We start from the raw sequence: 14,658 nt of genomic DNA on the forward strand, positions 1-14,658 counted from the left end.
GTTTAAGACTAAGAAGAGAAGAAAACAAATAAAAGGCAAGGGACTGATTCTGCCATTTAAAAAATAGATGAGATCACGTAGAAAGAGAAGAAAAGAATAGACAAAATCAACTTAATTTTTAATGAAATAAATTGTAAGGTTTTATTGATAACAATAACTAATGCCATTCTCTTTCAGAGCAGAATACTTAAGTATCCTAAATCTTTTGGTCACATACAAATTCTCTCTAACTCTTCAAAAAACACTCACAAGCTGACAGAACTGTATAAAGCAGGTTTTCATTAATCCACAAAGAACTGCTGAAGCTAGAATGAAAAAAAGAGAGAAACACTACAGTCCAAGGGGTTGTCATAACTCAAACACGTTATTCTTTGCATGAAAGTCTAAGATACTGATTGAATGATGTTGTAGGGCATAACTGCACAATTCTCAAGTTTAGAGAAGTATAAGTCTAGAATTACTGCATTTTCAGGAGGAGAATAAAGCATGTACATTATTGAGCCAAGGAAAAGTTTCATACTATGAAGACTAATAACATTGGTTACTAGCCTTTCCCAGGTGTATGTAATTTTATCAGTAATACCAAAAAGTAGAAGACATAACCCTTCAGAGTGGAAGGTTACACTTAATGACTTCTAATGTCACAATTCCAAAGTTCTACAATGCTACTTAACTGTCAGTGAATGTACAGCTACAATGGTAATCATCAAGTTCATTTTCTTTGGAATTTACATAATACTTGCCACTCTATTAAGCATGAGGAATGGAAACAAATTTCAAACTGCCCTTGAAGAAGCTGAGGAAATTAACTAACCTAAAATAAAATCGCTAGAAGAAAACTCTTAACAACTAAATATCAGCTGATCTGAACTCTACAAAAACAATGTCACAAAAAGATGGACAAGCTAGTTTTAAAAGATCAAAGAGACACAACTGAAAGCTATGTGATCTTTAACTTGGTGTAGGTTGGGCAAATAGCTAAAAAGGCCATTATTAGGCAACAGGGGAAAATACGGTGTCAAATTTCTTAAGTGATAATGATATTGTGGTTATGTATAAGGATTTCCTTGGTCTTGGGAAATGCTTATTCTATTATTCCAATATATTATAATATGCTCACTCTAAAATTTTTAAGTGTTACTTCTCTCTCACTTCAAGGTAAGGAATTAACAATTTGGAACATCTCTTCCACACTTTAATGTTTATCAAACTAAGCACACAAAACCAAGACATTGTATCCCAAGAGAACAGTGACTATGTCCTTTTACTTTTCATCATTAATTCGTAATCTAAGCTCCTAATAAAGTATTTGGCACACAGTGGTCTCTCAATAAGTACTTGCTGATGTTCAATTCATTAATGTAGCACGACTTTTTTTAAAACTTTACACTGTAAATATTTTACGTCAATATCATTAGGAGCTACATTACAGTCCATGCTTACAGATGATTCAAAATGTGTTATCAACAACAGACATTACAGCTAGTTGTTACTAATTTCTCATCATCACAAACATGGCAGTAAATATATATATGAAAAAAGCAGATTTAAGGACACATATGTGCATGCACATATCCACAGCATTTCAATTAAAGCTATTTAAAAATGTTTACACTTATTCTTCACTTTGCTTTAAATTCTCATAAATTTATACATATATATAAAAACCCTAATGTAACAGACTGCAATCTAACTTTTAAAATTCTTTTTTATCTGGTAAAATACAAAAGAAATTTTATTTATTTAACATGCTCCCCAAGCACAAAAAGTCAGAAAGAAAGAATCTTACCATTCTTGCTGACATCCAGTTCCCTGAGATTAATGAGATTTGCAATAGATGCTGGTAATGCTGTTAAATCATTATCTGGCAAACTCAGTTTGTGTAGAGACTGACAGTTAAAAAGTTGCTGTTGAAACAAGGTAGAGAAGGATTTTGATTATTCCTTCAGTTTCCTTAAATATTTCATTTATTAACCTTTAGAAAGACAAATATTATCAATGTCATTAAAACTGAATGAATTATACCTACACATATACCAGAGAAGACCTCTTATTATTTTATGCTATTACAATTTTATGCTGAATACAATTGGACTATTCAGAATGATTTATATCCTCACACTTCTACCCTGGGCAAAATGCATTTAACAAAATCTAGCATATGGTGTATTTTCTGTTAGAGTCATAAGAAATAAGTGGCTACTAAATACAGTAAACTAAAAGGGCTTTCCCAAGAGCTCAGATGGCAAAGAATCTGCTTGCAATTCAGGAGTCCCAGGTTCAATCCCTGGGTCAGGAAGATTCCCTGGAGAAGGGAATGGCTACCCACTCCAGTATTCTTGACTGGAGAACTGCATGGACAGAGAAGCCTGGGGGGCTATGGTCCACGGGACAGCAAAGAGTCGGACACAACTGAGCAACTAACCCTTTCACTTTCACTTTGGATTTTATGTTTCAAGCATCCTTATTCCAAAATGTAAGTTTATCAGTTATATTTATATAAATTCAAATATGTAAAATTGGTTTTAAATGAATTAAAATATAGAACCCTGATTTGAGAGAAAAATAAAGTAAGGGAGCAAACATACTTTTATGCTAAAATCACAATAATGAAAATGTGACTTAAATATATTTAACCAAAGGCAGTAAGTACGTGGGCTACTTCTAAGCTTCATACCAAAAAAAAAAAAAAACCTTTACAGAGTACAGAGGATTTTTAGGGTACTGAAAATACTATGTTTGATTGCATAACAATGAATACATGTCATTATATGCATTATGCTATCCACAGAATGCACAACACCAAGAGCAAACCATAACGTAAACTATGGACTTGGGTGATTATGATTTTTCAACACTGGTTCATCAGTTCTAACTACTGTGGTGGTTTAACCACTCTGGTACCAAAGCGGGGATGTTGGTAACGGTGGAAGCCATGCATGTGTGGGGACAGGTTACATATTTGGTAAACCTATGTGCATGTGTTAGTCACCAGGTCACGTCTAACTCTTTGCGACCCTACGGACTGTAGCTGGCCAGGCTCCTCTGTCCATGGAATTCTCCAGGCAAGAATACTAGTGGGTTGCCATTCCCTTCTCCAGGGTATATTCCTGATGACCCACGGATTGAACCTGGGTCTCCTACACTGCAGACAGATCCGTTACCATCTGAGCCACTATGTGGCCTTGGGAAATCTCTATACTTGCCTCTTAGTTTTGCTGTGAATCTAGAATTGCTCTAAAAAGTAAAGTCTTTGGGAAAAACCAAAACTGTCTGCAGGATGGCACTGGATAAATGCTATTTAATGAGAACATTCTTCCAAAAACGGAAAATTGCTAGGCATGATAAGTGATTCAGTTATTTGCACTATCACAGCATCCCTCTCTCTTTTCAACACAGTCCCCAAAATGAGACCTCACTGGTGGTAATTAGAAAATGGGACCAATTTTCCATTTTCTCTAGGAGACCTGGCTAAGGAAGATAAATTCTCTGCTGAAAAATAACATGCAAGGAAACAGTCAATTACAAAGTACCCTATCACAACCGAGGGAAGAAATTCATGAACATGCAACTCACAACTTCTAATATTTTATCCACAGCTATATAAAGATTTCTTTATAAGGCAATCTCAGATGGTGCTGGCTTTCAGAATGATTTTACTACTATACTAGCCACCCAAACAGCAACTCTTTCAAAACAATGCTGCCATCCAGAATGTATATAAACACACACATAAATCTAAAACAAATATTTTATGTTACAATAGATACATGCAACACTCTATTTTTCACTCTATGATAGTTAGGGTTACCAAATAAAATACAGGATGCCTGGTTAAACTTGAAGTTCAGACAAACAATAATTTTTTAGTGAGAGAGATGTCCTATACACTGCATGAAACACACTTATACTAAAAAATTACTATTTATTTGAAATTTGCAATTTAATTGGATGTCTTGTATTTTTTGTCTTCTAAATCCACCAGTCCAAATAAAGAGTTTATTTTTTGGAAATGCCCCATATATTGAATTGATTTTTATGACCCACTAATGAGTCTACATCCACAGCTTAAAAAACACTGTTGTTTGGGTGGTAAAACTATTGCAACTTTCTCTGCAAAAATAAGAAACTGAGTAGGGGATGAAGTCAGGTTAGAATTTAAGGAAAAAAGAGAAGCAACAACTAAAACATTTTAGCAAGCAAGTTGTTAATGGGAGAGGATGTTTCATGCCAACAAACCAACTTTCTCCTGCTAGTTGTTCCTACATTTCAGAAATATTAAGTCCTCCAAAGCCTTTCCAAACAAAACTGAAATGGGGAAAACAGAATAGCACCTCTGCAAAGCTGTTAAAAAAACAAAATTCTGACATGATAACTAAAAGGACAATGTATCTTTAATTACTATAATGTAGATCAAGGTCTCATGGAAACTAGAAAAACATTAATTTCAATTCTTTGTCTAGGTAAATCTGTTGGCTGCAGAAACTGTAGTGTCTTATTATCTACCTTGGGCTTCCCTGGTAGCTCAGCTGGTAAAGAATCCGCCTGCAATGCAGGAAACTCCAGTTTGATTCCTGGGTCAGGAAGATCCCCTGGAGAAGGGAACTGCTACCCACTCCAATACTCTGGCCTTGAGAATTTCATGGACTGTATTATATAGTCCATGAGGTCACAAAGAGTTGGACATGATTGAGTGACTTTCACTTCACTATCTACCTTAGTGGCTCTAATAAGACAGGAATTAAATACAAATTTTTAAATTATTTGCATAAATAAGCAATTAACTTGAAAAGATAAAGCAATTAACTTGAAGAGATAAAGGTTAAAAATTCAATTTAAAAAATTTGATTTCTGTTACATATCCTAAAGATGAAATTAAACCAAGACAGGGGCAATAATATGTATCAGCATTATGGCAACATTGGGAATATCATATTTCTAGGCATAAAAATAACCAAAGGCAATTCTTGAAAGACCAGATTAACATACTTTTGGAAGCTCTTCAATCTGATTAGCATCTAAGTAGAGCTCCTCCAAAGTTTTCTCAAAAGTGAAAATCTCTTTGGGAACCTGTTCCAAACTGCAATGAGAATAATCAAGAGTAGTGACAGTCTCCTCTTCTCCTCGAAGACAACGACATGGTACCAACCGCACAAATAAACTTCGTTTTGTAGTCATTTTTAGACACTGAAATATGCAAACAAAAATAAGTTTAGTAAAAGCATTATAACAATTGTTCAAAACAAACTAAACATCACAGATAAATATTCCCTTCTGTAAGCACACTCAACAGAATGCATTTACACTGCTTTCCTATCAAATTTCATATATTTGTTGTTGTTGTTCAGTCACTAAGTCCTATCTGACTCTTTGTGATCCCATGGACTACAGGATGCCAGGCTCGCCTGTCCCTCGCCATCTCCTGGAGTTCACTCAGATTCATTCATGTCCATTGAGTCAGTGATGCCATCCGCACATCTCATCCTCTGCTGCCCCCTTCTCCTTCTGCCCAGCAACAGGGTCTTTCCCAATGAGTTGGCTCTTTGCATCAAGTGACCAAAGTACTGGAGCTTCAGCTTCAGCATCAGTCCTTGCAGTGAATACTCAGGGCTGATTTCCTGTAGGATTGACTAGTTTGAACTTGCAGTCCAGGAGACTCTCAAGAGTCTTCTCCAACATCACACTTCAAAAGCATCAATTCTTCAGTGCTCAGATTTCTTTATGGTCCAACTCTCACATGATCACTGGAAAAACCATAGTTTTGACTATCCATGCCTTTGTTGGCAAAGTGATGTCTCTGCTTTTTAATACGCTGTCTAGGTTGGTCACAGCTTTCCTTCCAAGGAGCAAGTGTCTTTTTCATGGCTACAGTCACTGTCCACAGTCAATCTGGAACTCAAGGAAAAAAAAATGTCTGTCACTGCTTCCACACTTCCCCCTTCTATTTGTCATGAAGTGATGGGACCGGATACCATGATCTTAGCTTTTTTAATGTTGAAGTTTTAAGCCAGCTTTTTCACTCTCCTCTCTCACATTCATCAAGAGGCTCTTTAGTTTCTCTTCACTCTCTGCCATTATGATGGTATTATCTGCATATCTGAAGTTGTTGATATTTCTCCTGGCAATCTAGCTTGATATTCTAGCTTGATTCTAGCTTGATATTCATCCAGCCCAGCATTTTGCATGATGTACTCTGCAGAAAAGTTAAATAAGCAGGGTAACAATATACAGTCTTGTCTGATTACTTTCCCAATTTTGAACCAGTCTGTTGTTCCATGTCCAGTTCTAGCTATTGGTTCTTGATCGGTTTCTCAGGAGGCAGGTAAAGTAGTCTGGTATTTTCACCTCTAAGAATTTTCCACAGTTTGTTGTGATTCACAGTCAAAGGCTTTAGCATAGTCAATAAAGCAGAAATAGATGTTTTTCTGGAATTCCCTTGCTTTCTCTATGATCCAACAAATGTTGACAATTTGATCTCTGGTTCCTCTGCCTTTTCTAAATCCAGCTTGTACATCTGGAAGCTCTTAGTTCACATACTGCTGCTGAGGCCTAGCTTGAAGGACTTTTGAGCATAATCTTCCTAGCATGTGAAATGAGCACAATTACACTGTAATTTGAATGTTGTTTGGGATTGGAATGAGAACACATTTTCCAGTCTGGTAGCTACTGCTGAGTTTTCCAAATTTGCTGACATATTGAATGCAGCACTTTAACATCATCTTCTTTTAGGATTTGAAATAACTCAGCTGGAATTCCATCACCTCCATTATCTTTATTCATAGTAATGCTTTTTAAGGCCCACTTCACTTCACACTCAAATTTATAGTGAATTTAAAAATAAACTCCAGCACTTTGTACTTCACAAAATGATCATAAAAGTAACCATTTGTTGTTGTTGTTTGTTCAGTCACTCAGTTGTGTCTGAATCTTTTCAATCCCGTGGACTGCAGTACACCAGGCCTCCCTGTCCATCACCACCTCTTGGAGCTTACTCAAACTCATGTCCATTGAGTCGGTGATACCATCCAACCATCTCATCCTCTGTCATTTTCTCCTCCATCAATCTTTCCCAGCATCAGGATCTTTTCTAATGAGTTGGCTCTTCACATCAGGTGGCCAAAGTACTGAAGCTTCAGTTTCACCATTAGTCCCTCCAATGAATATTCAGGGTTGATTTCCTTTAGGATTGACTGGTTTGATTTCTGTGCTGTCCAAAGGACTCTCAAGAGTCTTCTCCAACACCACAGTTCAAAGTAACCATTTATATGCTTCTAAAAGGACCATTTCAGAATGACACCTCCCTTATGGCAGAAAGCCAAGAGGAACTGAGGAGCCTCTTGATGAAAGTGAAAGAGGAGAGTAAAAAAGCTGGCTTAAAACTCAACATTCAAAAAACTAAGATCATGGCATCCGATCCCATCATTTCATGGCAAACAGATGGGGAAACAATGGAAACAGTGACAGACTTTATTTTCTTGGGCTCCAAAATCACTGAAGATGGTGACCACGGCCATGAAATTAAAAGCCGCTTGCTCCTTGGAAGAAAAGTTATGACAAACCTAGACAACATATTAAAAAGCAGAGACATTACTGTGCTGACAAAGGTCCGTCTAGTCAAAGCTATGGTTTTTCCAGTAGTCATGTATGGATGTGAGAGCTGGACCCTAAAGAAAGCTGAGCACCAAAGAATTCATGCTTTTGAACTGTGGTGTTGGAAAAGACTCTTGAGAGTCCCTTGGACTACAACGTCATCCAATCAGTCAATCCTAAAGGGAATCAACCCTGAATATTCACTGGCAGGACTGATGCTGAAGATGAAACTCCAATACTTTGGCCACCTTTCAAAGAACTGACTCATTGGAAAAGACCCTGTTGCTGGGAAAGATTGAAGGCAGGAGAAGGGGATGACAGAGGATGAGATGGTTGGATGGCATCACTGACTTGATGGACATGAGTTTAAGCAAGCTCCAGGCGGGAGTTGGCGACGGATAGGGAAGCCTGGAGTTCTGCTGTCCGTGGGATCGCAGAGTCAGACACAACTGAGCTACTGAATGGAACTGAAAAGAACTATACTTTATAAGTCTCCTCATCAACAAGAAAAACCCTAATATAACAAAGATATTTATTTAACTTCTGATTAAGAGCTGCTTCTTAAATAAGAACTTGACTATATGCAATTTTGAGTAGAAAAGTGGGAGTGTAAAGATATTTTCAGGTCTCTCTAACCAGCCATTTAACTTTCCTGTAACTCTCCCACATCAAAATTCCAATCTATGCTAAGTATATTTTGTTTCAATTAATGTCATTCTTTTAATTTTTCTAAAGTTTACTAGAGAAGAAACCTGCTTCAATAAAGTGCAGACTTCATTATTTCAATCTAACTGGGGGAAAGATTCAATTCTGAATTAGTGAAAATCCTCAAGGCTATTAAGAACACATACATACATACAAAGGTTAATTCCAACTAGGAGGCTAACATTAATTTACTAAAAAAAAAAAAAGCCCACCACAATAAAATAAGAATGACTTCTAATTAATGTTATCAATTCTCTGCAGAATAATAATAAATTCTTGCCTTAGGCAGAAGACTCCATTAGAGTATTAGATTACTTCTACCCAGAGCCAAGACTAGGTTGAAGCCAGTGAGGCAAATGCCTCAGACACAGTAAAACCCTTCAGTAATCAAATTAAATATTTTAATGCAACATTTTTGTAAAAAATCAAACTCTTGGAAAAATAATTCATTAATCCATGGTTAATTTAAAAATAAAGACAGAATCAGTATGACTAATTTTTCTCTTTTGCCTCAGGCTCCAACATGAATCTGCAAGGCACTGCTTCTAACTCATCAAATTATATCATATTCTTAAAAGTGCTTGACAGTAAGCTTAAGTAGTTCCCTAGCAAGTACAGAAAATAAAATCTGACTATTCTTACTTAATCACCATGTGCACCAGGCATTGTACTAAATTCTTCAAATAAACTATATGCTTATTCTCATTTCATCCTCATATATCTTAAGGCATATACTATTATCATCCCCATTTTCCATAAAGAAACTGATTCTGTACTCATACTGCACTACACTATTTCTCAATATATTAGGATATACTCATCTCAGAATTCAAATATCAATAGGTCTTTACTACATACTCCTTTAGGGTTTACAGAGACAAACAACTGATGGGAGTTCAGGACAAAATACGGTACTCGGAATACTTAGTGTTTTAAACTAAAGGAATTTGAGAAAATAGCAAAAGCAGGAAGGTCACTCTGATCTCTGTGCCTTTCCCCCCGAAACAGGTCATAAACATGTTTCTGTGAAAGGTGTCCTCTTTATACTAGAAGGTATCTCTAAAGACGAAGGGAGAGAAATTCTAATGAACAGGGCCTGCTAAATCTCCTCATTTACTACATTTACTCTTTGATCTATTGTATTTCTACACAACAGTCCACTTCATCAAACATCACATAAAAATACTCGTTTAACTGTTTCTTTGGGTCTTCCTTTCCTTACAAAGGCTCCCTGTGTCCTTTAATACTTAAACAAATGTATACATTTTTCTCCTGTTAATCTGTCTCTGTCAGTTAAATTTTCAGACCCAGCCAGGAACCCTAACAGGAGGAAGGGAAAATTTTTCCTCCCTTACACTAATAATGTCAAACATCAACTGTTTCTATCTAAAATTTCTGTGTCATGGGGATGTAATGTACAGCATGGTGACTACAGCTAATAATACTGTATTGCATATTTGAAAGTTGCTAAGATAGTAGATTGAAAGCTCTTGTCACACACACACACACACACACACACACACACAAATTGCTTCTATGTATGGTGATGGATGGTTGCTAGACATATTGTAAAGATCATTTTCCAACATATACAAATACTAATCATTATGTCATATACTTGAAACTAATGTAACATTATATGTAAACTATACTCAATAAAAAACAAAAAATTACTCTGTCAATAAAGTTTACTGAATATGCTTAACCTATGTTTATATGAAGGTGTATTTTACTCAAAATAAGCATTTTATTGATATTTAATCACTAAAGGGGAATTTAGCTTATACTTGTATGTTTAAAGAGATAATGAAAAAAAGATTCTAAAAATGAATATACACTTTCTTTTTCAACTGATAATGACTAAGGAGGACACTTAAGAAAAATGGGGAAAAACTATATGCTTTGTCCAATATGGTAGACAGAGTGGCATTTTAACCTGAAAATTCAAATTAAATCAAACGAAATTTTAAATCTAGTTTCTCAGTCTCACTGACTATATTGTAAACACTCAGTACTCACAGGTGGCTACTGGATACCAAACTGAGTAAGAAAAGATAAGGAACATTTTTCTATTACTACAGAGACAGCACTAATATAATACTTCAAACTATTACTCTGGTTCATATTATAACTACAATATGCTTATATTTATATATGATAGTATTCAATAATTTATAAAATGTGGCCTTAAAAAATCCATTGTCCAGAAATCCTAATGGATTTGAAAGCATAACTCCCAGCTGAGAATAATGGACATGACATGCTATTACCAAATACAATGATATAAGGGTGTGGGGATTTCCCTGGTGGTCCAGTGCTTAAGACTCCACACTCCTAATAAAGAGAGCCTGGGTTCAATCCCTGGTCTGGAAATTAAGATCTTATGTGCTATACACAGTGGTCAGAAAAAAAGAAGAGTATGTTTATTTTAGTATATTATTTCAATCATATGTGCTGGGCACTTGAGGTAGAAGGCAATTTGCAGGGCAGAATAATTGCTAATGGCAGTAAGATGACCTCTAAGACGTTTCTGTAGTCCTAATCATACTGCAGAACTTCTCAGAAAAGAATGTGAATTCAGAAAAAAAAATTAGATACTTAGCTCTAGGAAACTGCAAAGAGTTTATATCTAAAATGAAAACTTTCAGAATTAAAACAAAACAGAACTTCCTGTGGACAGAGGCAGTGAAAAGAACAATTGAGACCTCTGAATAAATTCAGTGGTCCTTGAACAAATATAAAAATGGATCCTAATTTAGCAGACTAAATCTGCTGATTGATAAGAAAGGAGGAGGACCTTAATGAGGTCAGAGGAGGAAAGCACCACATGAGAGAGAAATGAGTAACGAAATCCAAAGAGATCCTCCCTTACACAATACTGCAAGGAAGTAAAGCACAAGGAGAAAGACTGACCTGATCTGAACAGGAAGTGATCCACACGGGGACTGTTCATTAAAATTTTAGTGTTCTGATTTAAGAGCCACTTTATAAATCAGGATTAAAACGGCAGATACAAAAACAGTGGAGGAAGAGGTGCCAACCAAATAAGAGGCATAATAATAATGGAAACACTTTCTAACAAAAGAAATTAAAACTACTTACCACTGGGTTGAATTTATCTCCCTGATGTTTCTTAATTGAGCCAACATTCTATGAAAAACAAAAAAAGAAACAAAATTAACAATAAAAATAATCTTTATGACTTTAAGGACCATCTCTTCCAATTTCTTATTTATCTCAAAATCTGTATTAAAATCCTCTATAATTCAGTCACATAAACTCACACACACAAAATCACTAATTTCTCAATAGTCACTGGATTTATTGTTTATAACACATTTGTAGACTATTGAGAGCCCTCACCTATATTAAGTAACAGAATCCACTCTATCTACCATTAAAATCCCATTTATTTGAGCTTATTGAGAAATAATAAAAGTTTTCCCAAGCAAATAAACTCTAATCACCAATTATATTTAAAATTTAGTAGTTTTCGATGGTTCTTTGTGGCAAACACTGTTAGCTGCTTATCAGTCTTTTCTCTCTTTTCAGAAGTTTCTTTTATTCAAGGTGGTAATAGACCTAGCTAAATACCCACTTTTAGCTTTCCAAGAAGGGTGGACAGGTGACAGATGACACAGTTAAGCTCAATGACACATACTTAGAAGTCTACTTTGAGGGTAGAATGGTAGTGGATTCTGGAAAAACATCTGTTTCCTTATCTAGGGATGGGTGTGAACATGATGACTATGAATCAACAAACATGAGGATTAAAAGCCTACCAATAAGGCTGATAAAATAGAAAGACAAAGCAAGCTGGGGTCTCTTAACAGCACTGCTGAGTAGCTGAGCCAATGCTAACCACAGAAATATCTGGATTTCTTGATGTATAAGAAAACCAAATCCTCTATTTGCTTAAACCAGTGCTAGGTTTTCTGTACCTGAAACCAACACATTCCAAAATAGGACAGCCCCAAACCCAAAACAGCAGCATTAATTAAAAGTACATACATCATCAATAATCTTTTTCTTAAAAGCTCAGTGATATTAATAAATGTGTTTCAGAATTTTAAAGGGTCACTCTAAATATATTAGACTATTTGTCTTTATAAAAAATTGTTTAAGACTGCTGAGTTAACTTTCTCTACAAATTCTACACGTAGCACATACCACAAAAAATACCTTCTGTGTATATCAAGCAAAGACGGCCACTTATTTTGTCACTTAACATACTCCCACATACGTGGTAGTCTGAAAAAATGGAACTGACAATGAACTGATGGAATATGGATGGCTACAGAAGGAGGTTAGAGAGAAGAAAAGTTTGTATGTAGAGCCTTCAGTTTGAAACCTGAAAGCTGTCCTAGTGGGATCCTATGTAGACAGTTGCATGAGTATTCAGAGTGGAAAGAAATCCAAACTGAGACTGTAAGTTTGGAAGTTATCTGTTTAGAGATATTTAAAGTAATGAAATTAGGGACTTCCTTGGTGGTCCAATGGTTCAGAATCTGCCTTTTAATGCAGGGGACACAGATTCGATCCTTGGTCAGGGAACTAAGATCCCACATGCCACTGAGCAACTAAGCCCACATGCTCTGGAGCCCACAGATCCTGAGTGCCGCCAACTAAGACCTGACACAGCCAAATAAATAAATAAACATTTAAAAATGAACAAAGTGATGAAATTACATGAAAGAATCAAGGGCATCAATGTGGAGAGAAGAGTACAGGTTCAAAAAGAAAGGAATGAAGGAAGAAAACAAATTCAATGGTTGAGCCCTGAGATACTATAAAAATACAGGTCATAAAGAAGAGAAGAGAACCAGCAAAGGACACTGAAGAGGCAGTGAGTCAAGAGAAAGCACCCCTCATTCGCCCAAAGTATGATATTCTAAAAGCTAAATGGAAAAAATTATTTCAAGGAGGAAGTTATCAATTATGTTAATAAGAACCTTAATTGCCACTGTTTAATAAGGTAAAGGTCACTGATTATCTTACTGAGGAGTAATAGAGACAAAATGCTGTTTGTAGGGGATTCAAGCAATAGAAGAAGGATAACATCCCAGGAAGTTCAGCTATAAAGGACACTGGAAAAATACAGGAGGAGTGAGACTGATGGTGAGTCAAGACTCACAGTAGTGGATGTGCAGGGAATAATCTAGTAAGAGAAAGATAGATTTTTATAAACAGATTTGGAAAACCATTCATAGACCACCCCAACAAAGTTTCCAGCCAGTTAAAAGAAAAAAGCTGCTCATGGACCCAAAAGAAACCTTGGGTGCCACGGTACAGCTTAGGGTTATTTTTCAAAACTACAGATTACTGTAGCTTCTCCCTTACAGATACTGATTTAGAAGATTAGCAATAACTCAAGATTCTTTATCATAAAGAAAATGCTGATATGATTTTTTTTTCCCTAACAGTTTCAACAATAATCCACAGTCATCTATACTCAAATTACCATCTTTTCCCCTTCCCATTCTTTTCTGATAAACTCTCATTTGGGATATATTTGAAACTGAAAAGTGAAATCACTATAAAAGTTTTTTAAAATATAGTATGTATACTTCCCTATGGATCTGAAGAGATCACAAGTTATACTTGGCTAGATTTAAGAGAAATCTTATGTTGGAATGATCTTTTTAAATAAAAGCTCACAAGTTAAAATGCACAACAAAGGCTCCTCAGGCATGCCCATAGCTATTAGATGGTATTTAGTTGTTCTGAAAGATTTTAGTTTAATCATGGCCCTCATACTTGCTAATCTGTATTTGATACAATCTGTGCTTAGTTCTGAGGAACTTTATGGACATGATTAACCCATTACCTGTAAGTACATGCTAGTAAACAACAAAAATAGTTATATGTAAAAGAATAAGAATAAAAAGGTAAGAAACTTATATAATGAAAAAAAAATACTGTAAAGGGCACTAGATCCTGAAGGACGAAAACAACTGTATGTATAAAATGCACTATGTCTTACAACACATATAGCAAGAGACAAGGAAAGAAGGCTGCTAAAATAGATACACGTCACACTCTCAAGGTCAGCATTGCTGTCTGACCCCTGCTCAGTTCAGTTCAGTTCACTCAGTCATGTCTGACTTTTTGCATCCCATGAATTGCAGCACACCAGGCCTCCTTGTCCATCACCAACTCTGGAGTGTACTCAAACTCATGTCCATTGAGTCGGTGATGCCATCCAGCTATATCATCCTCTGTCGTCCCCTTCTCCTCCTGTCCCCAATCCCTCCCAGCATCAGGGAGGGAGTCAACTCTTCGCATGAGGTGGCCAAAATATTGGAGTTTCAGCTTCAGCATCAGTCCTTCCAATGAACACCCAGGACTGATTTCCTTTAGGAT

At 36.0% G+C, this 14,658-nt stretch overlaps 1 protein-coding gene across 13 annotated transcripts in view; it reads right to left on the reverse strand.

Annotated features, from left to right (window-relative positions):
• Positions 1-14,658, reverse strand: part of ERBIN (erbb2 interacting protein) — a 127,388-nt gene that overhangs the window by 70,544 nt on the left and 42,186 nt on the right. For all 13 annotated transcript variants that reach the window (XM_013972723.2, XM_005694625.3, XM_018065544.1 and 10 more), the window contains exons 2-4: positions 11,398-11,445; positions 4,990-5,187; positions 1,790-1,907 (exon numbers count right to left, since the gene is read on the reverse strand). In XM_013972723.2, coding sequence (XP_013828177.2) covers positions 1,790-1,907; positions 4,990-5,178 — 307 coding nt within the window. In that variant the 5' untranslated portion in view covers positions 5,179-5,187; positions 11,398-11,445. The remainder of the gene's footprint in view (positions 1-1,789; positions 1,908-4,989; positions 5,188-11,397; positions 11,446-14,658) is intronic.

The sequence above is a fragment of the Capra hircus genome, chromosome 20, assembly GCF_001704415.2.
Source record: "Capra hircus breed San Clemente chromosome 20, ASM170441v1, whole genome shotgun sequence".
In the NCBI taxonomy this organism is placed as follows: Eukaryota; Metazoa; Chordata; class Mammalia; order Artiodactyla; family Bovidae; genus Capra; species Capra hircus.